The following is a 27,480-nucleotide window of genomic DNA, read 5'->3' as shown; positions in this document are numbered from 1 at the left end:
CCAGTGATTTGGGGTTATGGTCCCAGATTATTGTCCAAAATAATCCAATCCCCACCTCTCCCAAGAGCACATCCACATGCCCATTTTCCCAAACCCCTCAAACAACAGCTGTTTTCCTCATCATCTTTGTCGGGTTGATGAAATAACCTCAGAGTTGTCATGGTTTGCATTTCTCTCATCATCAGGGATTTGGATCATCTAGAAGTCCTTCACAAAACGATTCCACACAGACTTTGGATCGACCACTTCTTAGCCTTTGAACTTAGATCAAAGTTCAGCTCACACATCACCTCCCATAGGAAGTCTGTCCTGATCCCCAGCCGCTAGTGTCCTCCTCTCCAGAAATCATTTTACACTTAATTTTCCACATACCTGCTCTTTCCCTGCTCCTAAATGTAAGCTCTTTCAGAGCAAGAGCTGTGGAGCTTTGTCCGTCTTTCTGTAGTGCGTGGCAGGGAGGTGCTAACAAATGCTTGTTGTATGTGCTGTATGGATTGTTGAATAAATTGATTCTTGACATTTCTGGATGGCTTTTATCCAAACCCAGCTCAAATCATGTTAGGACTTTGTTGATTCAGAAATCCAAATAAGAGCAGCTCAGCTTCTGTAATCCAAAAACTACATTGCTGAAATACTGCCTGGTGCTTCTGAAGACGGTTTTCATACTCTTTCCTAATCTGATTTAGGGTGGTCCCACATTAACCTTTGGCGTCAAGGACCCTTAGAATACAGAGAAAGAAAGCATTAGGGAAAGCCTCTTTATTTCACGAGTCCCCTTCAGAAATTTTTGCTTGGGGGAAGACTGGAGTCAGTAATGGAACAGATATTCAGCTGCAAATGAAATGAATACCTTCTTTAAAAAAAAAAAAAACAACTCCATAGCTAGGCTGGAGGGAGGGAGGCTGAACCAGGAGGGCCTAGCAGTTAGCAGAAGGAATTATTCAAGTGAGTGATGTCTGTGCATCAGTATTCCATTCACTGCTATCGTTCCTTTCTCCCAACTCCACATTCTCACCCACCCACCCCACCTCAAAAAAAAAAAAAAAAAAGGAGAAAAAAGGTCAGGGAAATAATGAAGTCTTCTGGTAGAGCCTGGAAGATCAGTTGTGAGGGATGTTGAAAAGGAGCCGGCATAGAAAATGCTAAGAGATCGGTTCTTTTTGTCCAATTCTCCCCTTCCTCCTCTGACAGCCTTTCTTTCCCCCTCTCCAATATTCCAGTAAAAAGTCTCATCTTTAATTGCCTCTTTTCTCATCACTAGGATTAAATGAACAGTGACATTTGGCAGGTCATTCAGGCCCACTACTTGTTCCTAATCACAACCTGTCCAAACTAAGCGGCATCGTAAAGCAAAACGAGACGCCTATTAAATTGGCGATGAAATTTCCTTTGATTCCATCCTTGGAGTTGGTTTCCTGCAGGTTGGGCCTCTTTGAGGTTAATTGCTTTATCATCTTTCAGTTAAAACCGTTCTAGTTAGTGGCCTGAGACAAGGAAATAAGCTGTGTTTGCATGGTGAAAGGTATTCTCCTCCAGTCAATGTCAGAACTGTGGGCATTGCTCTTCCAAAGCTGCTGGTCATCTTGAAGATGTACATATAGTTCTGTCTCATCCATACCTGGCCACTCTGCTGTCTTTTTTTAAAAGACATGAAATAGGTCCATATTCTCAGTGAATGTCCCTTCTTTGCAAAATAACATAAAGCGGTACATTCAGAAATATTTTAGAGCTAAATTGATTGGAGTTGCCATCCAAAAGAATATACTTAATTTCAAATTAGAATTAAAATAGTTATGGGATCACCGTGAACATTAGATATAACAGGATATGTGTATACTTTTTTTATATGGTTTTGAACAGATGGTTTTAACAAAACTGATCATAATATAGCAGGTAGCAAAGTTGTAAGCTGCTTAAGACCAAGGCCATGGCTATAGGCCATTTTTTGGGTCCTCAAAGTGCCTAGTCTCGGACTGTCTATGCAGGAACATATTTACAAGGTACCCTAAAGGCCTTCTTTTACAAATGGGGAAACTGAGGTTCAGATGGGGAACTAATTTGTCTGAGGTCATTCATACTGTAAGAAGCAGAGGTAAGGCTTGAGCCTGGGTTCCAAATCCGAATCCCCACTGCACTAAGCGGCTCCTAGGAGAAGCACTCGATGCTTGCTGACTCATTTGCTCTGTTCCCTGTGCCATGTGGGAGTCTTTGATGACAAGTGTAATGAATGATTACAGGCTTTTCAGGGGTAACCGTTCGCCTGCAGGTATTTTCAGTGTGTCCTTGTCTTTGTTTCAGAAAGTTCACGTCTGTTTGGTTGTTGTTTAATTATTTGTTTCCAACATAGCAGATTCCTTTTCCTTTTATCTTTCCTCAGAGAGCCTTTCCATAAGCTGCTGGTTCAAGGCCTTATCAAAGGGCAGACGTTCCGTCTACCATCTGGCCAGTATCTGAAGAGAGAGGAAATTGATCTCACTGGTAAGAAGCAGCGTGGAACATTTGGCACAGGTGCGGTTAGAGACCCCCTCAGAGAAGCAGGGGTGCAAGTCACCGATGCCTGGCGAGTTCAGGACCAAAATGTGTGGGCCCGGCCATTCCCCAACCCGAGATTGCCTCATTGTGTGACTCATTGTCTCTCTGCCTCCCTAAAACCACATCTTCCCCTATACCATGTAGAACTCGGATCCAATCCCTGCAGGCATTTCCGGTTCTGAAACTCTGTAATCAAAAGCGATGGTCACTTAGGAAAGTCCGTTATGTGCCAGACGCTGTGGTAGAGGTGGTGGATACATGACGAGGAATGAAGCCATCCCTGACCTCAGAGGGAATGGTGCATTTATCATCAGATAGCACCAGGAGTCATTTAGCCCGATTTTAGCAGAGCTGCATCTGGTCAGCATGAGAAGCACTACCCAGAAGGCATCTCCATCGAACAATGCTGGACAGCCTGAGGTTTGCCCCACTTTATACAGGCCACAGCACCAGAGAAGTACCATCACTGCCACCTCCAGGAGGTCAAGGGCCCCTAACATAGCCTTATATTCCTTAAAGCCTCAGATAATTTTAATCTAGCTCTTCTTTAAGGTAATTAACAGGGCCCCAAATAAGCTGGAGTATAAACTCCCCTTTGGATCCCAGGACCCTGACTAAGTTACTATTTCCTTTCTCCCATCCAGCTGTTTTCCTTTCACATTCTCCCTCACCATTCTCTCTGCCTCAAAGCATTTTTATTGACAGCACTTTGGATGGTAAGATCTGGGTATGTTTCAATTCTTGCCCTAAAACTCGAACAGACTTAGAAAGCAAATACTAACATATTCTTTCTTGCTCTTTCCCCTAATCACTGTAATGAACATGAAATAAGTTTTTAAAATGAACACAAAGGGAAGTATTATTTTGCTATTGAAGAGAGACTGTAGCACACTTATATTGAATTTACTGTAGTTGTTTTATTTGGAAAAAACCGCTTCCTCCCTCTGGGCCCCATTTTCCTTTCTGTAAAAGGAAGGGATCACATTAGTTGGTCTCTAAAGACCCTCTTGTCTCTAACACACTCTCTTTTGGGGGCTTGTCGTTGCCCCAGCTCTACCACATATGCACTGGTCTTGGGTTCTTCACTCATGAAATAAGCCACGTGAATTATGTGTTCTATGTTTCAACTCTTAACCCCTGAAACTCTGACTCCTGAAAGAAAAAGCTAGCATGAGGGGGGGTGGGTTTATATGAAAAAGACCCCCTTTTCCATAGTATAACACACTGAGAGGCTTGAAGATATGTACTCTACAAAGAGTGAGTTGTCAAAATGGACACTTCTGGCTTGTCACATATCCAATGATCGCTTTTTTTTTGTTTTTAATCAATATGACTGAATTCATTATTATAATTCTTCTCTCCAGGTGAGGAACCTGTTCATGCAAAAACCAAAGAAAAGTTAGAAGTGACATGGGAAAAAATGAGTAAATCCAAGTACAATGGAGTAGATCCGGAGGAAGTGGTGAAGCAGTATGGGATTGACACCGTGCGGTTGTATGTGCTCTTCGCAGCCCCTCCAGAAAAAGATCTCCTGTGGGATGTGAAAAGTACGTCATCCTGCCCCTCCCCCTTGTACTTGTGCGGGGAGTCTGCTTAGGCCATGAAGGAGACTGGACCGAGATAGTGGTCAGGAAAATCCAGCATCCATTAACACCCGGGGAGGCCAAGGCCCATAGCCAGCCCCCAAGAGTCTGGTTTCATTCAGCATTTGCCCTAGGACCGCTCCAGGCCAGAAGGAGCCTGAGAGGTCCGGCCCAAACCTGGGTCAGCTTCAGTCTAAAGAACTAGACAGGGGAAGGGATCTTCCAGATGATCCTCCAAAGAAATCCATCATCCCTTGGGTCCTTTAGGTTAGAAATGACTTGAGGGGAATAATTACCCCAGGATTATTTTGTCCCTGAATAAATTATGTAGTAGTCTCTCATCCCAGTCTGAGGTAGTCCTGTCCAAGAAATGGGAGTGGCAGGATGGAAGACCCTTTCCAGGGCTCACTTCTTCATCCATTAAAACAAAGGGAGCCACCTGGGTGCTCTGGCTGCTCTGGTTTTAAAATAGCATATCTCTTCTTTCCCATTCCTGTGCGCAGCCGACGCTCTCCCGGGGGTGCTGAGGTGGCAGCAACGCTTGTGGGCTGTGACCACCAAGTTCCTCGAGGCCAGGGCTTCTGGCCAAATGCCTAACCCCCACTCACTGAGCCCCAAGGAGCAGGAGGAAGCCCGGAAACTCGGGGAGTACAAGAACTCCATCGTCTCCCAGGTAGGTGGGCCCCAGGGCCCCAGTGTGGAGACAGAGCCAGACCTCAGCCTCCCTTCCATGATCCGGATTCAGAATGGACTTTCTGCTGCTGCCCATGGTTCCTCCTTATTGGGGAGCCTGGTTGCGAGTTCTTGTGTAGCAGCAAACCTCCTCCCCTTCCCTATACCCCACAGATCAGCAGGAGGGAAAGTCCTGTGGGGGAAAGAAGGCTGTGGGACATTTGTCTCTCCATAACTGTGGGACTAGACCAAGGCAGCTTAATGGGGACCAAGGCAAACGCGCAGTCAACTCAATCCACAGACTCTGGCCCTTCCCTCCTGGTTCAGTTAGTACCCCTGAAGTTGTGGCGCAGTGGTGAGAGCCTCGGCAAGGCCTGCCTCTGACTCCTGCAGTCACTTTACTCTCCTGTACCCCGGCAGCTTCCTGGCCCTGAAGTTTGCTGATGCCCCTTAGTAAGAGAGCTCTCCCCTCCTCCGGGTGTTCCCTTTGCCCATGCAATTGCAGGCCTAAGAGAGACTACCCCATGTCTCCAAGGGCTGCCATGTCCCATGAATCCAACCCATCAGGGGTTCAAGTGGCCACCCACCAAGAGACTATGTTGGATCCAAGAACCAGCCTAGTGATGGGTAATGAGACAAAGAGCTCACAGGATACTTGTTCAGACAGACAAGAGGAAGTGAGAGAACTAACCCAGTGAAAGCAGAAATCTTTGAACTGCTGAAATGATGTGAAATCATGAGAATCCTGTCCTGAGGAAGCTCACTTTCCTCGCCATAAAAGGAGGAGTTTGGCCTAGAAGTCTTCTGGGAACCCTCCCCTCTTCCCCATGTGTGGCTGCTCAAGATGGAAGGACCTCAGTGGTCCTTCCATCCAGTCCCCTCAATGTTCACATAGATGTGGAGATCCCAAGACGAGCAGGGAACCCCGAACTCCTATCCCCAGACCTAAGGGGCTTTCCATTGGGCCGTGCCTTTTGTGGGTTCTGTGACACACATAGTTCTGCATATAGGTTATTTCCAAGTTCAGCTATTATATTTTGGCCATCATGATACAACTTCCTACAGAAGGAAGAAAGACAGGGATAGATTCAGAAAAAGGCAGATGAGTTTTTGTTTTTGTTTTTGTTTTTCAAACAGTATTAGGACATTCAGCTGCTTTTGAGAGCAAAATCCCTGGAGGAAAGAACTCAAAAATTCTATAGATGTTTCCTTGCTGGGCATTTAGCCCATACCCACAATTCCTTTGTCATCAAATTTAAGTGGAAAAAGATGAAAGTTGGTTTGTAGATATGCTGATCCAAGCTTTTAAACTTAACCAATTTTTTTTTTTCATATACTTGGGCTCAAATACATAGTTGTATTAGCATGGAAACATTTCTCCTTCCTAACCTAAAATGGTCTGTTTTCAGGAGTAGCTCTTTTTTTTTTTTTTTTTTTATTCAGCGGAAGGTTATAATGATTTATTGAATTGAATTAAATAGGCTGAGTGATGTTTGAGCAATTATTTTATCATTAAATATTTATTTTTTGTGCTCCATGCTTTTTTAATTACTTAATTCAGTAGATTGTGATATTTTAGTGAGTTTTACAATCTTGAATTATTTTCAAAGATGTCACATTTTTATTTTCCTTCTAAAGGTAAAAATGGACAGGAATAAGCCCTTATGTATCCTCAATTTTATTCTTCTTGTTTTGATTCCTCTGGTTCCTCCAGATAAAGAATAATCTTAACCTTTTCACCAGTCATGTGGATTGGGGGTATCTAACTAAGGGTTTCTATCATCAAGAGACATCTAGCAGACCATGACCTCTTTGTTGTTAATTTTATTTTTTTCAACAACTTCTTTGAGCCATCTAAAATATGGTTTACTAATTAGTCTATTATGTTAGTTATTTTTGTAGGCTCCTCCAGTTTTAGTTGACATTATCTTTCCTTCATGCAGTCTACCCTCTAGCCAAATTGGATGAGTTACTAGCTCTTCTCCCAACTCAGCCTTCCCTCTCCCACCTTCATGCATTAACCCAGTTCATGCCAAGACTGAGCTGCCTTTTTACCCAAAGTCCTTCTTTTTCTTCAAGGAGCATCTCAAATATCAATGTGGCCTTTCATGATCTCTCCAGACATTAGTGCCCTTTCTCTCCTCAATTTACATTTCATCTGCTTATCTCCATACGTGTTAGAAGTAGAATGTAAGATCCTTGAGGGCAGGAACTGCCTTATTTTTGTCTTTGTGATCTTAGTACCTGACATATGCTAAACTCTTTATTAAACTCTATTAAATATTACAGAAAATGGGCTAATAAAGGATGGCACTCATCATAACATAGTTAAAGCAATGTAAGAATACTATATTGTATATGAATTACAAAACACCACAATTCATAACCAAAGAAATTACCCCAAAGCTTCACTGGGGCAAAGATATAAGCTTAAGTCCTTGAAGGCCACACTGACTTCTGCAGGCACTACCAAAACTGGAAGGATTTGGAGTCCTAGCCTGGTTATGGCTATGGATTTTCCATTGCCCAATAGTCTCATTACCAGGCTGACCTGGGGGGATGGGTGTATGATTTTTTTTTTTTTCATAACTTCTCATTTGACAGAGAATGTTGGAGACCCGTTTCAGTGGAGGGAGGACTTGTACTGATGACATTGATCCTTAAAGTACTGTTTAAATATTCATATGTGCACTAATTCCATAAATGCATAAGAGTATACTCTGTAGTTACCAGAACAGGTCAGAAAGAGCTAGGGAAGAAGGACTGGACTTGATAAGATCCTGGGGAAAAGTCAGAGTTTTGAGCCTTCATAAAAGATGCTTCCTTGTACTATCAGGCATTCTCTTTAATAATTTCTATGTTAACTATTTCAGATCATGTATGATCATTCATTCACTGAGGATTTGTTAAGGAGCTGTTATATACACAGCACCATGCTAAGTATTGGGGAATGCAAAGAGAAAAAAGAAGTTCTTACCATCAGAGAACTGGCAATCTACTTTAAAAGTCAACATGTATATAAGCAATTACTATCTAAATTAAAATCAGATAGAGGAGAGCTGAAAACAGCATGGAAGCTTGGGGGAGGAGCCACTTTTGTTTTTGTGAGAAGAGGACATCCAGTCTGGACCTTGAAGGAAGGCAGTAGTTTCTAAGCACAGAGATATACAAGGGATCAGATCAGACATGTTTGAAACGGGAGGGGAGGACAGAATCAGGAAGCTGCTGGCGAGATAATCATAGCAGTGATTAATATCTTCGGAGATGAGATTCATCTAGTTTGACATTTTTGGATAATTAAGAATTCTGTAAAGTGTTTGATATCCACATCATTGGAAGGGAATACATACAGTGATCCAGTCTCAGATCCTCCAAGTCTTGAACTCAAAAATTCTGTTATGAAATAAAAAGTCATTTTAACAAAAGTAGATACCTTAATTTTTTACTTCTAGGTAACGACCCATTTCACAGAAGATTTCTTATTGAATTCTGTGATTTCACACCTGATGGGACTCAGTAATGCACTCTCGGTAAGTTTTCTAATTGTTCTAACGCACTCATAGTAGATGCAATGAGCAGTCTTCATCCAGCCAACCATGTGTTACAAACCAAACTCTGAATGCTTGTAGCTTGAAAACAGAAAAATGATGAAAAAATACCTGAACCGAATTAGAATTAACTGTAATGTTGAGTTACTAAGAAGCAAATTTATAAAAACAACACATTTCTAGCTCTTAAAATACACATATATATAAAAATATGCATATTCACATGTATTTATATATCATCATATTTTTATTATGAATTATATAATTATATGCCTATTCACATATACTCACATAAATACTTTAGTTGTGGAATTAAATTTTTTTTAGGTTGAAAGAATCCTTACTTATGCTCTAATCCAACCTTTTCATTTTATGGCTAAGGAAATTGATCTGGGAGATAAGGGGAGGTGCTCCTGTGACTTGTGGTACACACAAACAGTCTTAGCTGTCCGCACTAACTCTATGTATTTTTAGACCTTAGCAGGATCAAAGAGATCCTGTCTCTGAAATCAGCCTTTTTATCAGTGAGACTGGCTCTACCTGTGAAGGGCTGTGTTCCTTCACAGCCTCCATCAGAGTCCCTGCTGCACCTCACAAAGTGGAATAGACTAGTCAGGGTAGTTTTCTTATCACCTTTTATGCACAAAATAATACATTGTGCAGTTTTTAAGTTTAGCCAAAGTATCCTAATTATTATAATCCCAAGGAAGCTGACTGAGGCATCCTAAGTGGGTCATGAGAAAGGTGGAGCTGGGTGTGCAGCAGGAGTACCACCCCTCCTGGACCACTTCACACCTTCCTGGCTGCCCCTCCCCACAGTGTCCCCTCCTGCATCCTGGCCCACTTGCTGTGTTCTCATTTCTCTCTTCCCTCTGTTCCCAGTTTTATGTGTTGAGTTTAAACCTGATCATTTCTGAAATGATGTCAAGGCTATCTGGTCTGTCTGTTTCTTCATTTATTCTTGGAGGCATCTCTAAGATGGACACACATCTGTGGACTGGGATATGTCCCAGAGTGGGAAAAGATGGAAGGGCATTCAGAAAGAAAGGGGCTGGAAAGCTGCAAATTTTTTAACTCATTATCCCTGTGTGACTGTAGGAGAGCCTTAAGCTTTCATACCTTGGGGTATTATTTTCATTTTTTTTCTTCTCTTCCTTAGCAAGCTTCTCAAAAAGTCGTTCTACACAGTCCAGAATTTGAGGATGCTTTGGCTGCCGTCTGTATAATGGCTTCACCCTTGGCCCCTCACATAACCTCAGAGCTCTGGGCAGGTATTTCATGCATTTGTGTTATTAATAGAAATCCCCAAATGGCGGGTCATTATCATTCCCCTGTGGGTGGTTTTAAGTTGTCAAACTTAGCAGTGAGATTCATGCCTTTCTCACACTCCAAGGGGCCTCGTCTCCCCAAAGCTGAAGCCGCTCCTGCCCAGGGGGACGGCAGGTAAAGGATCCTGACAAAAGCGTTCGTAGGAGCTTCTTCCCTGAGTCTCAGAGCACGCAGTCCCTCTATTACTGATTACAGGAGCCTGTTGTTTAAAAGGAAAGGCCAGAGTCAGTCCACCTCTTCAGCTAGAGAAAGGGGGCAGCAGAAGGTAAGTAACAGCCAGATGTCTCCTTGTTTGTGGATGGTTGAGTCTGAACCCCACTGTTCAAATTAAATAAGAAGACATAAGTGATACAAGTCTGTGGTCAGTCCTGTATCACTGCCCATGCTGAGGAGCTGTGCTACAAGCGTACCCAGAGTGCTTTTGTGCCCACCTCTTCATGTGGTGCTTCAGAATGGCATTTTTTCCCACTTCTCTTAGAAAGACCTGACTTTTGAAGGAGAGATTGACATGTAACCTCCCCCAACCCCCCTGAATTTGATTCTCATCTCTGTGCAAATGCCTCCTGGAGCTTTATATTGAGCCATGGCCTCCCTCCTAAGCTTCAATCCAGGGTCCCAAGCCTGCCTTGGAATGTCTCGACCTGGATATCCTGGAAGTCACTCGGACTCAGCCCATCTAAAACAAAACTCTATTTCTCCTCTAAATTTTTTCATTTCTCTCAAGGGGGTACCACCCCCTTCTAGTCATCCAAGCAGTACCTCCAGTTCCTCTGTTACTCACCCCACACAAACTCCTTTGATTCAAAGCCTTTCGTCACCTGGCTCCAATCTGTTTTTCCATCCTTAGGAGAGAATTGTAGATTTAGAGCTGGGAAGGACCCTAATAGTTGGCATCCAACCTGCTCTGCATGAGCAGACTGAGACTACAGGAGGCCATGTGGCTGGCCCCCTGGCCACGCAACCAGAAGGCTTCTGAAGCAAGATTGGAGCCCCGGACTTCTGACTCTTCCCCTAGTGCACCATCCTCTGCCTCTGACACCTGCCCTTCCTGCTCTCTCCCTCTGCCTTGGGGCAGGTCATCCCCCAGGCTGGAATGTATCCCTACCTACCCCTTTTCTTCACATCCCTTGTTTCTTGCAGACCTCAGCAGAGGAACCATCTTCTTCATGAAATCTTTTCTGAGTCCCGGCTGCTAGTACTATGTCCTCTGCCAATTACCTTGTACTGATTTTGTGTGGGTCTGACATATTCACATACATACGTATTGTCTCCTCACTGCACAATGGGAGCTTGCTGAAGTTAGGGATTATTCATTTTTCTCATTGTTTCCCTATCACCTAGCACTGTGTGTTGTGTGTAATATTTGTTTTGGTGAATTTTTGTTGATTAATAGAAGCTTTCCTTTATCTATTGAGGAAGTTTTCTTATCCATTTTCTTTAAAAATTTAATAATAAGAGACTATTTCTTTAGAATGTATGGTATTTTCAAAATATATGTTGGAAAAAATAAAATTCTTTTAATTTGTAAATGACAGTGCACATAATAACTCAGTCCATTTTAGATAGTCACTTCAAAAACTCAAGGTTTCAGCAATTTGGGAATGAATCTTGTTTTTAAAGCTGTAATCCCTGCAGGCTTTTAAACCTTGGCACATTAAGGAAAGATAATCAACTTAATATTTTTCCAGCAGTAGCCTCAGATGTAGAAGGTGATTTGGCTTCCTAACAGAATTCCATTGTACCACTCCTTGGCCATCAGATAAGGAGAGATCATCTCTTAGTTTAGGAGAAGGCTGAAATACTCTTGAAGAAAAGCAGGCTGAGAAGCGTCTAAGAACTTCTGTCCTCATCGACCCTTCCCAGCTACCTCCTCCTCCATCCCTGACAGGACCCTTCAGGGCCCAGTCCCACAGAGAAAGCGAGCACAACAAGCTCACTCTGAAAGTCTTGGAAAGGCCAACGGAGAGGTGGGAAAATAAGGCCCCGTCTGTCAAGGCACTTCTGGGTAAAGCCTTCTGTTTTTGACTCTGAGGAAAGAGATCCTGAGATATGCTGATCGTTCTTTGAAGGCTTACATCCCATGTTTGGAGGCCAGGCCTTTCTCAGCCATTCTCTGGCCTAGTTTAATCTGAAAATGCTCCTCATTTCCAACCTCTGGCTGCTGGTTTGGGGCAGCAAGGTGACCGGATGGAATGTATGGGATCAGCGAAACATGAGTTTAAAACTAGCTTCTAACACTTCCTCACTGTGGGTCCCTGGGCAAGTCACTTCACCCTGTCTGCCTCAGTTTCCTCATCTATAAAATGAGCTGGAGAAGGAAATGGCAAAAACCCCTCCAGTATCTTTGCCAAGAAAACCCCAAGTGGGGCCAGACAGAACTGAAATAGCTGAACAATTAGCATCCAATTATTGGGAGCTAATAACAGTTATTATTGTTTATCATAAATTACATAATGCCTTAAAGTTTATAAGGTATTCGACATAAATTATCTCATTAGAGCTTTTCAACAACCTTCTAAAGTCTATGGCTATTAATGCTCCTATAAAGAAATCAGGGCTGAGAGGAGTTCCGTGAGCCCCAATAACAGAGTCAGAGGTGAGGGTGAATCCAGACCTGACTCCCGATCTCGAAATCTGGCCAATGGGATTTGTCGTCTTACCCCAAGAACCAAAATTCTTCTTTCTGGTACCTTTGCTTCCGAAGGTGGAAGTAAATCTGGAAACAAAGCTGCAGGCAGCTCTCATTTACCAGACCATCCTTCATTGGTCTCTTGTGTGTGGCAGGCGACAAACCTAATGTTAAAAGATCACATTCAAATATGGAGTGGCCACGGCGCCCTTTACCTGTGGTGATGAGGATCGCCCACTGCCGAAGGGCTGGGTAGTGGGCTCCCGAATGGAGCATTAGACAGACCCCAGGCTGTTCCTCCTTTGGCTCCCATTTCCGTGGTCCCCAGAGCTTACATCTCAGGAGCCAGCAGCAATTGAGTGGAATGGCCACAAAGGCCACTCATGTGTCTGGTTTTCCTGGTAAGGCTAGAAGCAGTTCTGTTCTTTTCTCCCCAGTCAGCTTAGGAATTTGCATGAGAACACAATTCTGTACATATTGAGTTGCACTGGACTTCCTCCTTGCCTTTGTGTTTGGAGAGCATGGGATCTCTAGGCAGCTGAAATTCCAGGGGGAGTTTGGGGGTCTGCCCTGACTACAAGGATCTTTTCAAAGTGAGATTATAGAGCACACAAACCTGCCTGGTGTGCAGAAAGGCAAGGGTTCCAGAGATCTGATTTCCACGAGTTCAGCACTCCCTTCATTTATCTTTTCTAGACAGAGCAAGCTTCCTCTTTGTCTGCTTAATTTCATTTATTATTATTTTATCACTCAAATGTCTAATCCTTTCTCGTTTGTTTTTTGGCAGTTAAAAAAGCAACTGACTGAAAATTGGTATCAATTAAGCAGCAAGCATTTATTAAGCATTTAATATGTTCTAGGCACGGTGCTAAGCAATGGAGATACAAAGAAAAAGTGTAAAACAGAGAGAAAGACAGAGAATGAGAGTAAGACACAGACAGACAGAGTCAGGTAGAGAGAGAGGGAAAGAGAGGGGAGAGGGAGAGAGTAAGAGTACATATTCCAGGCACTATGCTGTGTACTGAGATAAAAATTACTAGCAAAAACAAAGGAGAGTTCTTCCTCTCAAGGAGCTTACGTGCTAAAAGGAAAGACAGCACATAAAGGGGGGTGACACCACAAATAAACATCAGAGAGGGGATTTGAACCTTGAGGTTCTCTCCTGCACCATACTGTTTTGCCAAGGCTATGCCCTTTCAGCCACATCTCTGTATTTCTCCTTATTTTTTCAAAAGGCCTCCTCTCCAGTGGAATGGCCATAGCCTTTTGTCATCTCACCCCAACTCCCACAGGGTCACCTGCAGCCATGGCATGGGAATAGCCATTAGCTTTTACATTTTAAAAGCAATGTGAGTTTTTTAGTTGAAATGTGGACTTATTTTGTGATTGGATTTTTATTGGGAGTTTTTAATCACTCTAGGAACTTCTTCCTCACGTAGCATCTTTTATTTTCAAGTTGAGTGATAGAGAAGGATACACTGTCTCTCAGTATTGTGCAGAGTCACTTTGCCTTTTCTCTTTTGTGTTTTATTTACTTAAGAAAATAGCTCTAATGGTATATTTATGTTTATTTCTATGTGCTTCTGTACTCTTACAGCAAAAATAACCTAAGAATGGCTAGAAAGGGAATAAGGCAATATAGGATAGAAAGCACAGAGGTTATTCCCCAATTTCCTTAGGAAAAAACAAACTTTATAAGAGAAATGCCCCTTATTGATAAACAAAATTAAAGACTATCCCCCAAAGAGGATTTCCATTGAGCAATGGAATATATAGTAAAGAGATTTTTTTTTCCCCCTCAGAGACTGACCTTTGGTGTCCTAGATAAAAGAGAGGTAACAATTCAATCAGTGTTATAAAGCATAGGATCCAGTACTAAATGGCATGAGAGATGCTTTAAGAGTTAATGCCGCCCTTTGGTGAGGGAAACATTCATGGAACTGATCTTGGCAGTCTGTAAACATTAACAGGATGAGGAAATCTGTTTCCTTCCTGAAACCCTGTATCTCTGGAGCAGGCAGATACTCTCACTAAATTGTGAGAGGTTTCTTGTTTATCCTAGGGGAGCATTTTCCCATCCAGCCAAGAATGTAAGATGCTTGCTTAAGGAAGCTCCGGAGGGAGAGATGCTGCTTTCCCCTCTTCCTGCTGGTTGCCATGGAAGGCTATAGAAAGAAGAGCTAAGGGAAGCCCATGTAAAAGATATTGTAAAAAATTACCCTTGCAGACAGTCAAGAAGATTAAAATTCTCATCCTGTTATTACAAAGCATCTGATCATGTAGTCCGCTCAGTAAATACTTGGGGATTGCTTGCTACTCCATGAACTCTGGATTCTGGTCACCCCGTTAACATCGGTGTTTACATTGAGTTATCTCCATGGTAGATAACTTTTGCTTTGTAAATGTATGTGTGGAATATATCTCCATAGATAGTTAAATAGATAGATATAGGTATATATACACACATATAGATATATACATGCACATATACACATAGTCTATTGTATATGTATGCATCTGTGTGTATGCATGTGTGGGCATATTTACATAGACATATGCTTATGTCTATGTAAACATGTATGTGCACACACATACACATACACATATACATTTTCCTTCATCTGATGCAGTGAGTCCCAGAGCAGTGATTTCAGTTCTCTAGACTTAAGGTCATTGAACACTGAGATTATGCTTTAAAGGCAGAGCAGTATGCAGGCTTCTGGCAGATCATAGGGTATCCCAGCCAAAATGTCCTGGTTACCTCCAATTACCTCCTGGTACCTAATCAATCTAACCAACAAGACCCCACATATCCCAAAGTCCTGTGAATAGGACATAAGAGCAACTGGATTAGCATGTAATAAATAAGATACACATAGTAGCATTTGTCCTATACAATAACCATGAAGGACTTTAAAATGATGTTGGCATTCTTTTTTCTTTCACGTACCAGATTGTAAGTATGATTGTAAAGGAATAAGGAAAGACTTTGTTTCAAGATCCATCACCTCCACAAAGCTTTCCCTGATTCTCTCCTTTTTAAAAATAAAGCTTTTTATAAAGCTTTTTTCAAAACATAGGCATAGTTTTCAACATTCACCCTTGTAAAACCTTGTGTTTCAATTTTTTTTTCTCCCTCCCTTCTCCCCACCTCCTCCCCTAGATGGCAAGTAATCCAATACATGTGAAACATGTGCAATTCTTCTCCTTATATTTCCACATCAGAAATGATCTTTTTCTTCTCTGACTTTAAAGACTGAGTGTCTTGTTTGTAATTCTATGTGCTTTTGTCACATCATGTCTTTCTTCTTCTTTGAGAGCTTCATGAAAGGGGAGACTTTGTCATTTTTATTTTCACATATCTTGTATATACACAATATTGTACATGCATATCTTGTCTATTACACAATACCTTGTATATAGTAGGCAGTCAAAAGCATCTTGTGAGATATATTATTTTAAGAAATAAAAATTGTAAAAGACAGTTTCTTCTCTAAAGATGCTTAGGTACTCAATTGAGGAACTCTGCCCAAAGGGCCATCAGACTTTGATCCACTGTTCTTGTATCCCAAACATCATAAAGGAGGAAAAGGGACCCACATATGCAAAAATGTTTGTGGCAGAAACTGGAAACTGAGGGGATGCTCATCAGTTGGAGAATGGCTGAATAAATAATGATATATGAATGTTATGGGATATTAATTGTCTATAAGAAATGACCAGCAGGATGATTTCAGAAAGGTCTGGAGAGACTTACATGAACTGATGCTCAGTGAAGTGAGCAGGATTGTGCACAAGAGATCATTGTACACAGTGACAACAAGATTATACAATGGTCAATTCTGATGGGCATGGCTCTTTTCAACAGTGAAGTGATTCAAGGCAATCCAATAGACTTGTGATGGAGAGAGCCATCTACATCCAGAGAAAGAACTATGGCAACTGAATGTGTATAAAAGCATAGTATTTTAACCTTTTTTGCGGTTTTGCTTGCTTTTTTTGTTCTTTCTCATTTTTTTCCTTTTTGATTTTCCCGGCTCCCAAGCCAGCTCTAGGTCTGCTGGGCCATCTTGTTTCAGGTCGTCTTAGGGCCATCCAAGAGTTCTACAGTGTTGGCTCTTCTATAATTGCATATTGTTGTTTGTCCTTCATTCTCCAAGAGGAACAAGACATCAGTAAAGTGATGCTGTGACTTGCAAATAAATTGGTTTGAAGTGAAGGAGACTGTGCAGAGTCTCCTACCTCATTTTCTCCTCTGGGGCCATCTGGGTCCAGTGGCAAGATATGGATCAAAACAGTACAGTGGGAGAACTTGATCTTTTTAAGCCAACGTCTTTCTCAGGTCTTGGTTTGACAGAGGCAATATCCAATCAGTGATTAAGGCTAGGTAAGGAATAAGGCAGAGAATGTTTACCTAGTTTTTAAAAAATCAAATTGGGAGGGGAAGGGCCTCAGATTTCTGGCCAAAACCAGAAACAACTGCTTATCTACATTCACTTTGAGCCATCTCAGCTCAAGCAATGACTAAATGAGACATGGCCTGGGACCTATTGTTGGCCAGTCCATAAGAGCCAGAATGATTTGGGTTTAAGACATGGTCCTCAAGAAAGTGCATAGACACTGAAATTTAAAGCAAAGTTAAGTCATGTTACAAACTCATTTGAACCCCTTGAAGGAGGGCCCAGATTCCTTATTAGTGCAGCAGGTTTGCTCAGGGACTAGACAGGACCTGGCTGTTCGTTTGTCAGCTGTTGGCAGTGGGCATTCTGGTATAGATGGGGGGCAGAATAGATGACATCCAGAGTCCCTGTGCCATGATTCTGTTTCTCTTACCTGATAAAAGGCCATTTATTTCATCAAAATCAGCAAAGACTCATGAAAAAAACTGAGTATTTGTGTGTATTTTGTACTCATAAAGGCAAATAACATTTCTTTTTGCTGCCTTCATATGATATTTTGTATGTGCTCCTATTTTCCCATAGATTGTATTCCTAGATGATTTTCTTGATATTTGGGGCTTTCTTCACACAGTCCTTAAACACAGGAAACCCTTCTCCTAGGAGAGAGAACTGGGTTTGGATGCAGAAAGCCCAGTTCAAGTCTATGTCACGATAGTTGCCCCGGCTGTGGAACTCTGGGAAAGCCATTTTGTCTCTCTGAGCCTCAGTTTGCTTATATGTAAAATGGGGATTGGAAAGCTTTCACTTCCTATCACACAAGCTTCCTATAAGGAATCTGCTCTATATTCACAAGGCCCATGGGGCTATGAGTTGCTGCATGTCTCCCACTGGGGCCCCTCAAAGGCAGCTGGCAATGATTCAAACAGATGGCGCAGAGCAGCAGGCTTTAAAAGGTACTTTGGCTGGAAGGGGACAAGAGGAGCTAGAGGAACACAGACTTTAAGTCAGCTTTCCAGGAAAGACAGGGACTTTGCCTTGGGGCCACTGTGGGAGGCAGCGGCCCCCTCCCCCAGCTTTAGCCCCACATGCCCTTGGAGGCTTTGTTCTGACTGCCCCTCCACACCCTCCATCCCCATCCCATTTCCGACTGATCCCAGAACACTCTCTGGACGTGCAAGTGGACAGTAATTGCCTGACAGGAGCAGGGAGGAGATAGAATTGAGCTTGTTGCTTACTACTGAACAGAACATCGAAGACTCTCTCCAGGAACATAAGTAGTATTCTAATAGGCTTCTGTTTGAAAACTGGGCTTCCAGAATTTTTCTGTGGACCCTTTAGGAGGCTCTGCCCAAGGCATCTCTTTATACTGCTCAGTTGCCACGCAGGCATGGAAGAATTCTTTCCACTATAGCTACATCTAGTAAACCATAAAGAAAGTGGTAAAGCCCATGGTAAAGCCCATCATGGAGTTATGGAAGTGAAGAAGTCCCGAAGAACTAGTGGGATTGACTGAGTTTGAAGTATTGATAAAGTCACACTCCTGAGGCAAGCAGGGAAGGGCACTGATGGGGAGCAATGTAATCTTATCATCCCACCTCTGTGGAGGTAGTGGGTAGCCCCGTCTTGCTGTGTTCAGTCAAAAATCTGAGGTGAAATTTCCCCTAAAGTTCTGGCTCTGGCCCATACCATCTTGGCTGAATCCCTTTTGGAATGATAGCTTCCACAGCACTGTGCCTCATGGTATCTTTCCCCTTCCCCTCCCCATGCTGTGTGTCTCCTCTCATTCCCTCCACCCTTCCTTATGGTACCTTTATAGCTACCTAACTCTTTTAGGGTGGTAAATGCTTTTATTATTTAGCCTGCCAGCTAAAGGCATACTCCAACCTCCTGGGAAGTTCCCTTTCTCCTGGCAAATTGTGAGTTCCACTAGGGAACTTGTCTTCTTCATCATTAATTGTTAAAATCCCTTTCCTTGCTAACCATATGCCCTCCCAGCTCTATTTCATATGTACCAATCCTGGTGTCTGTTGCGCCTCTTTATTTTGTCTGTAACCTCTTCTCCTAAATAAACCTACCTTTTGCCAAAAACAGTGGCCACTGTGGATTCTTCACATGATTGAACCCCTACATTTGGTGAGGTTTGGTGCTTCCATCAATCTCATCATTTGGTGCTGAACCCCAAACACGTCATTTGGAACTAGAAATTGTTCTCCTAAATCACACCAAAAGGACTGTGAGCAACATTCTTTCTTAGGAAGTCACCTCATCCTGCTTTGGCCAGAGAATGCATCTGTCTGAGAGAGAACGTTCTCATGGGTCACAGTAGAGGGCCAGAGTACCAGGAATCATGGAGATCCTTCGTGGGAAATCTGTTGGCACAAATGCACTTGGTGCAACATTTGGCTCTCAAGTCCTTCTTGCAAAGTGAATAGCTCCTCTTCCTCCCCTAGACAAGATATAAGAACCCAATTTCGGTCCCTGTCCTGCAGGAAATCTGGGCTAATTTAGCTTACTTGTTTAAGAGTTCCAAAGCTTTGCTAGTTGTGCTAATTGACCGATTGTGTTAATGATTTGTTTCTTAGAATCCTTTTCTTTGACATTTTCAAAATTCGGATGTATCTGGATGATCTACCTCAACATAGCCATGCATGATTTAGCTCACTAAAATTCCCAGTGCTCTTCTCAGCCAGAGCTTAAACACTCTCCCCTAAACCAATAAGTGGTTACTTAACAGTAAAATCAACTGATCGAGTTTCCTTTCTCAGCCTTCCCTTCTCTAATTGAATGCAAATAAATATGGAAGTATCTGAGAGTCTGATCAGTATACACCAGAGAGTCCAGCCATCCTGCATCAGTAGCTCCTCCACCCCTCCATAACTGGGAGCTGATCTTACTTTGACTTTACTTGATGCCGGGTTAATTGTTTAGATAAAAAATGTGCCCATTTCTCTGTCTAGTTTTGTCTGTCGGGCAGTATTGTTTTTCTGTTGTACAGCCTTAGTATATTCCTTGAATTTTTACAGATACATCCAGAAAAAAATTTTTTTCCTACCTTGTTATTTGCTGACCATGCAAATTTAGATTGAGGAGGCCTGTTTTTTACTTCCTTTCATTAGATTAGATTTAATCCTATACAAATTTGTGTCTCTTTGTGTGTTTAGAAGATGGACAGAAAACAGCTGGTTATCGGAGTAATAATCATGATAATTAACATTTATATAGCATTTACTATGTGCCAGGCGCTGTACTAAATGCTTTGCAATTATTATCTCATTTAGTCTGCACAACAGTTCTGGAAGGGAGGTGCTGTTATTATCCTCATTCCACAGATGAGGAAACTGAGGCAGAAGGGAGTTAAGTGACATGGTCACATAACCGTAAACAGATCTTCCTGACCTCAGGTCTCACATTCTACCTAAGCAGTTTTGGAGTATTATTTTACCAATTACTTTTTTGTTATTCTTTTGTAAATGTGTATGTTTATGTAATTGGAAATGTTTCTTTGATACAATCTCCTGAGAGATACAGAGCAAGCGTATTCCTTTGGGGCTGAAATCACGCCGTGATCACAAGTGCTCACAGAATGATTTCATTCCTCTTGCCTCTCTACTATTTGGCTTATGCCACATTAAAGGAACAAGTTAATTTAGATTCCGTGATAGAACAGCAGGGCCTGCTTGGCCATAATACTGAAAGTTAAAGAAATATGTAAATGACATCTGAAATGGGATTCCAAATTTAGCCTGCATTAATTAAATGCAAAATGAGTTGACTCAAGACTTCCTAAGTCAACAAGTGAAATAATTGCAGGCAAGAAATGAATGAAGACAAGGGCTTTATATTTATATTGTGGCCTGCTCACAAAAACAAAAAAGACCTTACTTCCTCCACAAAATTTCCAAGTAAGAATTTTGAGTTTTGTCCTCTTTTATAAGTCTTTTATGGCAAAATGGTCTAGTTCCACAGAAATTGTAGTTTGCAAAAAAAATCACTATCTCCTCACTTAAAATTGGAAACTAAATGTCAACAGTGAGTGAAAATCCACACTAGAACTTCTGTATGTAAGACCATGATATCATTTCCCCAAAACATTTTTCTGATGGGTATTAAATTAAGCGCCCCCTTGGCAAAATGCTTATTATCGTGCCAGAAACCTTCTGTTTATTTTGTTCTACATACAGTAAAGAGTCTGTCTCCCTGGCATTGCAGGTCTGGCCCATGTGAAGAATAAGCTCTGCACCCATTATGACTGGGACGCCAGCGTCTTGCGTCAGTCTTGGCCCGTGGTGGATCTCCAACCCAAGCAGCAGCCCGACATCGTGGAGATGGCGATTCTGGTAAAGAAGGCCTTCTTTTTCCCTCTTGTGGGCCGGCAGCAGCCAGATTGCTCAGCACATTGACTAGTCCATGTTGCTCTCATTCTGAAGGTTCCTCATCAATTCTATGTATTCTGCTAAGTTTCAGGGCTCTGGTTTCAAACTTTCCAGCCCAGTTGTTGGTCAGATAACAATTAGGAAACCTGTCTCTTCCTGACTTTTGGCCTGATCTGTATGTAAGTTATAAGCTTGCATCTGTCCCACTCTCTGCAAGGAATGTCTTCCACTTCTAAGAGGTGACCATCTGCCAGGATCTTCTGTAGCATCTCAGCCCAAAACAGTGCAATCTTTAACCCTGGAAGATTGGAATTAGAAAAGAGAATGTCTTGTGGTCAGAACTCTCTAATCTGTTCCTTCTCTTCTTGGCCACCCAGCTCATCAGAAATCCCACTGTATCCTGGCACTCCCAATTGCACTGGTTTTCTTAGACCAAGTTTCTTTGGTTATTTGAAGGATATAAAATAGAACATAATTTCCTTTGCTTCAGGTGATAAAAGTGATGAGGTTCGGCACATTAAAATCCAGATGGCAGATAATTAGGGAATCATGTCCATTGGGCCCACTCTGTAATCTCCTTTGGGCCTTTACTGCAGCAAATTTTTGCTTGCACACTTCCCTACCACATTCACTGTCTCCCTCTCCCCAGCGACCCTCCCGGGGTCTCCTCAAGCCTCCCACCCTCTCCCTGAGGACCCCACTCACATGGAGACTCTTTTCTGAAAGCTCCTTCTCTGTTCTTCCTCCTCTCACAGTCTCACACAACATGGCACTTTCCCTCTGACATTTCCTTCTGCCTCTGTATAGATTTCTGGTGGTCTGTCTGCTGTCTCCTCCTCCAGTACAACAGGAGCTACCTGAAGGAAGACATAATAAATGGGCTGATGGACTGACTGCTTCTATGGGAACAGAGGCTTGTGGAGGAAGGAGGATGCCATCTGTTTCTTCCTCCCAGAAGGAGAGCAATAGACAGACTCAGAGACAACATCCATCTACTCTACTTGACCTCCTGTTTCAGACTGCCCCAAAAGGGTTGGTCCCTGAGGACCCTGAATGTCATGACTGACACAGGGGTTTCTAGATGCCCTGAATTTGAGCTCTCTCCCCCTATCTTTTGTCCCCCCTTTTTGTGCCCCATTCCAACAGGTCATCCAGACCAGGCTGGATACTAAAAGCTTTAATAGCGAAGTTTTTCATAGCCCTAAATACTAGACAGTTTTCAGAATGTTCCTACAAGGGCACCATCTCCTGAGCTTAGAATTCCTTTCCAAACAAGTGAATTTTCCCTCTCCTCCAAAATCTTTTCTGACGTGGAAAAGTGGCTGGAAGATGGGATCACTTTAAGGTGGCCTTGGGAAGCTGGCTTGTGATACAAAATCTGCCTTTTTGGGTACTGCAGCAGGAAAATTGGATCAACAAGCATTTATTATTCAGCACTTTTTAGATGCCAGGAATCGTGGAAACGAGCACAGGCAAGAAGTGTGTTCATTTGCTGAGTGAGACTAAGAAATCTGACCACCCAGAGGCTGTGAGCCAGCTGGGGTTCGGTCCTCCTACATCTGTGTCAACAGTGGTCTGAGCAGAAAAATCAATATTTGCAAAGAAAATGTTTATGCCGGCAGACATGCTCCTTCCCAGCTGCTCTGCTTCTAACTGCCTCTTTGCCATGCACAGCTGCCCTACCTTAATGGCCCGTCCCACGACTGAGTGCGGACCCACCCTGGGGCATCTGCGGTGCTCTGTGCCCGCCGGGTGCCTTCCTGCCCGCAGCGGCGCAGAGTAGCCTCCCAGGCATCCAACAGAGTGTGAAAGGCTGGCTTCTTCCCCCAGATAGTTCGCGCCTTTGGCGTGGCATGGTGGGAGGGTAACAGTTGGTTCCATGCACTGGTGGAGCCATCACAGGACGAGCTGAGCAGACTGGCCTGGTCCTTGTGTAGGGGACCAAGATGGGAGGAAGATCGTTAGAAATGGTTAGGCAGACCTGCCTTGTGCTCCCTGAAAGGCAGACAGTACTGGGGAGTTCATATCAAAGGATCAGGAATTGGGCCCAATACATGCCCATCCGAGAGAATTCCATGTTGTTAACATGAATTCTGGTCTTTGCAGCCATCTCAGTTCCCTTGGAAATTAGGAGCAAAAGCCCCGGTCCCTGGGAGGCCTGAGGACTTTGCTTGTGGCTTCCCGAGCCCTGAATGCTTGGGTGGGAAAGGCTTCTGGAGAGCTGGGACATGTGGGCCTCTCAGCCCCAGCCCCACACCCGAGTCACAGACTCAGCCGCCAGAGGAGAGCTTTGCTGACTGCACTCACCCACACCTTGTTTCCAGCCTTCTGCAGTCAGTCTCCTCAAAGAGGGAGGAGTTCAGTGGTGCTTTTTGCTCAAAGGGAATATTAGTTCACTGAGGACAGCAGCCTGCAGCTTGTTGCTGGATGCTTTTCCCTTATCCCCTTTCCATTGTTAGCAATGTGGACCATCCCTCTCCTCCCATTCCCCATCCCACCTCCCTGCCATCTGATACCCTGACTGTGGAATATGGTGGTTATTGTTTCACTGCAGTTTTGCAGTGGATGAGCCTTCCCTTCTCCCCGTTAGGCTGTTCTGCCTTCCATGACGCCCGGTTCTGTTCGGTTCAGGTCAAGATGATATTATTTTAATGGTGCAGCTTTTTCTCATTTTGATTCTTTCGCCTACTATTATACTCACTTAAATATTTTCTCCAACAAGTCAGTGATCTGACTCTACACAGGAATTACTTCCATATCCATCTCATGCCCTGTTGAAAATGGAATCCGTTTCATGTTTTTGTGATGTTATTCGGTGCTCTTCATATCCAGCACCAATGGATCTTTGGTCAAAGAAAGTTTTGGTGCTGCGTCAGCGTGAGACTTCTGTGTAACCCACGAGTCTTTGGCCTCATTCCTTCCCATGTTTCTCATCAAGCTTACATCTTACTTTACAGTGAAGTCACCACATGTCCAATATATGTTGGTTTATTTGGGAAGAACTGATTAAGCTCTCCATAGAATTTCTCTCTCCTTTTCAACAGATGTTGAAACTGCCTTATTTTGATGGCAGTCTTTTTTGCAAATGCATATTACCATGGGCCCCAATATAAACTTCTGATGAAATAATGTTCCTCGCTGTCTTTGGGTGCCCGATAAAACTGGCCACATGAGATCCTTCGTTCCCTCTCTTCAAAGAACTAAAAATCATCCTTCTGTTCAACTTTTTCTTCTTTTGTTTTTATTTCTATTGAGAATATTCAGATCAATAGGATTCCTCTCCTCTAGCCTTGTCTATTTATTGATCATTGGGCAGAGATTTCACATTTTGCCCACCAACAGCTAACTTAAAGTTTAGATGGAGCAAAAAATGGGATGGTTTTTATTTTGTGGGTTTTTGTGGCCAGAAGATTCATCACCAAACTACCAGTGATGAGTCTTTCTGTAATAAGCTAAGCTGCCCTGATTCTCCCCCGGGACGGCAGAACTTTCCAGAGCTCATGGTTCGTAGGCAAAGCTTTAAAGACCCTGGGGTCTTCTCCCACCACAATGAGGTACCAGTGAAACTGTGGGGAGAGAGATAAAAACCATTGCTGGTCTGTGACTTTACCTGCTGCTTAAGTAAACAGTAAATACAAGGTAATTTCAAAGGGAGAGAGTAACCACTGGAATCAGTAATTCCTCATAATAGAAATTCAAAGTTTTATATACAATCTTTTATTCCTGTTCTGCATTGGCTATGGCAATGTTCATTTTATTAAAAAAATTTTTAAAGAAAATGAAAAAAGAAAAATAAAGGCTGCATCTTGAAAAAAGCTAAGGGCCTATGAGAGTTAGGAATAAAAAGGGGATCTCTTCCACATGTGGCTCACAGACTTTGTAATCACACAGAATATGCCAAATCACACAGAAAAGCAGAATATGGATTACTTTGATTAGAACATAAAGTAATTTTTAAAAATATGAACAAGTAAGCTGGAACCTGACATGAAGGACTTTAAATGCCAAACCTGAAGGGTTTGTGTTTTGTCTTAGAAACAATGAGGAACCTTTGGTTTCGGAGATTTGCTTGGGCTTTTGAGACAAACTGGGTTTAGTGAATTGCCCAGATGATGAACTCAAATCCCGCTGACTGCAGACCTGGGGGTCTGTCTCCTGTGCCTCCCAGCTGCCCTTCTCTACAATTTTTGAGCCAGGGAGCACACATGATTGGGCCTGGATGGCAGGAGGATTTTCTGAAAGTTGTAGAGAAGGGAGAGGTGGAAGCCAAGAATCCAAGTGGGAGGCTGTTGAAATGGTCTGGGTGAAAGGTGATACGGTCCAGAACTGGGATGGTGGATTCAAGAGTGGAGAGAATGCAGTGGAGATAAAATTGAGAGAACTTTGCGACTAATTAGTCGGGGAGAATGTGAGGAAATGTGAAGAGATAAAGGGGACGTTGAGGTTGTGAACTTCAGGGAAGGATAGCAGTACCTTCAAAAAAAAAAAAAAAGCCACAGTAAATTTGGAAGAGGGGCAAGGCTTGGGGAGAAATGATTCTGTTTTGGAAATGTTGAGTTATGGGATGGCTGGTGGAGATGTCCTGCAGAGAGTTGGCGATGGGAAGTGGAGAAGGGGTAGGAGCAGGAGGAGGGATCACAAAGGCCAAGGGAAAGCCAGAGCATCCATGACAAGAGGGGCTGACTGACAGTGCCAGAGCTTCAAAAAAACTAAGGCTAAGGATTAAGAAAAAGCCATCATCAAATTTAGCAATTAGATCGTTGTTAAATGTTAGAATGAATAAGCAAAAGGCCTCAGCTACAGCAGTGCTCATTGTTCCAGCCTGCTTGATTTCACTCAGCATTTTAGAGGCTAACTTCTAAGGAACATATCAGGTATAATCTGCACAAGACCAAAAAATTTCAAAGGTTTCTCAGAGAACTATAAACTGCAAAAAAAGGTGTCACACTGTTGGAAGGACCTTCTTTATTAAGGAACTTTCTATATTAATGAATCATTGATCCAGCTTTCATCCCAACCCTGTATAATAATTGAGAAAGAATTCATTATCATGTTTTTTGATAATTCACCAAATAGATTTTTTTCTGTTAACTTTTTCATCTGTTCACAAATACCCATTGTGGTAGGCACCTAGCTGCTTGAAGTTTATAAATCTTGAAACAGGAGTTCAGTCCAGGTAATTTGTCACCTAGATTCACCAGAAAACTGGAGATTGCTGATTTCACAGGTTCCTAGGAATTCAGGTATTAAATGTTAAGCAAAATCCCCTGGCAAAAGTGGTTTGGTTTCAGGCCTAGTTGAGGACGGCTGAGATAATTATCTCCAAATGGCTCCCTAGAGGCAGGTTCATCTTTGCAGGACTGGAAATAAGGAGCTGCCTCATGCTGGCGGTTTCTTAAGTGCTTTTCCCCAAGCCCTTGTTTCCGTAGAAAACTTTAGACAATACAAACTCTTCCGTCCCCAAGGCTGGGTTGAGGCCTTCCTTTTCTCCCCCATTTCCACATGATTCCTCTCTGGCTTGGCTTGTGCCTTTTCTCCCAAGCCAGCCCCGGGGAGTGGGCAGGAAAGGCCAGGGAGTACGCCCCATCAGCCCCCCTCACAGTCACCCTCATTGAGCTGGATTTCTCTCCTTTGCAGATTAACAACAAAGCTTGTGGCAAGATCCCCGTGCCTCAGCAAGTGGCCCGAGACCAGGAGAAAGTCCACGAGATGGTTCTTCAGAGCGAGCTGGGAAGGCAGCTCCTGCAGGGCCGGACGGTCACCAAGGCCTTCCTCTCTCCGCGGACAGCACTCATCAACTTCCTGGTGCAGGACTAAGTGCGGTTTGGGGTCCCAGCCAGTGACTGCTTCCCAAGGAAGTCTTTAGCAGGGTACCTGGGAGGAAGGGAAAGCTGTCTCCGCCCAGGTGTGAAAAGACAAAAGGACTTGGGGGTTGGCTGGTGGCTTGATGGCCAGATTGGAAGCCAGAGACATCAGAAGGGTTAGGTTTCCTGGACCGCCCCCACATACTGCAGGGGACCACAGCTGGGCTTCAGAACCAGCCACCCCATGACACCAAAAGGAGAACTCACTACCATGGGCACCAGGTATTTCTGCTCTGATGAATGGATGCCGGACTGTGACTGGTTAATAAAAACAGAGCTCATAGTGAAGGGACAAACGTGATTCAGGCTGCTTTCTTGCCACATTGGTTCAAGCTGTGATCATCTGTCTGTGGGGTTGTTGCTGTTGCCTGGGCTAGTGAGGGGCTGACCAGACCTGGTGATGTGCTGTTGGGATTGCATAGCCCGGGGGTCCTGGGCTCCCAGCAGGAGTCATCCAGAGCCTCGGCTTCACTGTTAGGAGGACGTGGGGAATGCCATTTGGCCTCAAGTGCTGAGGGCCCTTTGTGGTTTGGCAAGTTTGTCAGGGAGA

At 43.2% G+C, this 27,480-nt stretch overlaps 1 protein-coding gene across 3 annotated transcripts in view; it reads left to right on the top strand.

The window, feature by feature from the left end:
- Window positions 1-27,226, top strand: part of LARS2 (leucyl-tRNA synthetase 2, mitochondrial) — a 134,517-nt gene extending 107,291 nt beyond the window's left edge. The window contains exons 15-21 of one of the 3 annotated variants that reach the window (XM_074271416.1): window positions 2,378-2,478; window positions 3,897-4,079; window positions 4,619-4,788; window positions 8,240-8,317; window positions 9,495-9,606; window positions 20,903-21,030; window positions 26,704-27,226. In XM_074271416.1, the coding sequence (XP_074127517.1) occupies window positions 2,378-2,478; window positions 3,897-4,079; window positions 4,619-4,788; window positions 8,240-8,317; window positions 9,495-9,606; window positions 20,903-21,030; window positions 26,704-26,883 (952 nt within the window). In that variant the 3' untranslated portion in view covers window positions 26,884-27,226. Of the gene's footprint in view, window positions 1-2,377; window positions 2,479-3,896; window positions 4,080-4,618; window positions 4,789-8,239; window positions 8,318-9,494; window positions 9,607-9,728; window positions 9,861-10,511; window positions 10,703-20,902; window positions 21,031-26,703 lie in introns of those variants that run through there. The other 2 variants (XM_074271417.1, XM_074271418.1) reach the window with 2 other exon arrangements.
- The last annotated feature ends 254 nt before the right edge of the window (window positions 27,227-27,480 follow it).

The sequence above is a fragment of the Sminthopsis crassicaudata genome, chromosome 5 (genome assembly GCF_048593235.1).
Source record: "Sminthopsis crassicaudata isolate SCR6 chromosome 5, ASM4859323v1, whole genome shotgun sequence".
In the NCBI taxonomy this organism is placed as follows: Eukaryota; Metazoa; Chordata; class Mammalia; order Dasyuromorphia; family Dasyuridae; genus Sminthopsis; species Sminthopsis crassicaudata.
This window is presented reverse-complemented; position numbering and strand designations above follow the sequence as displayed.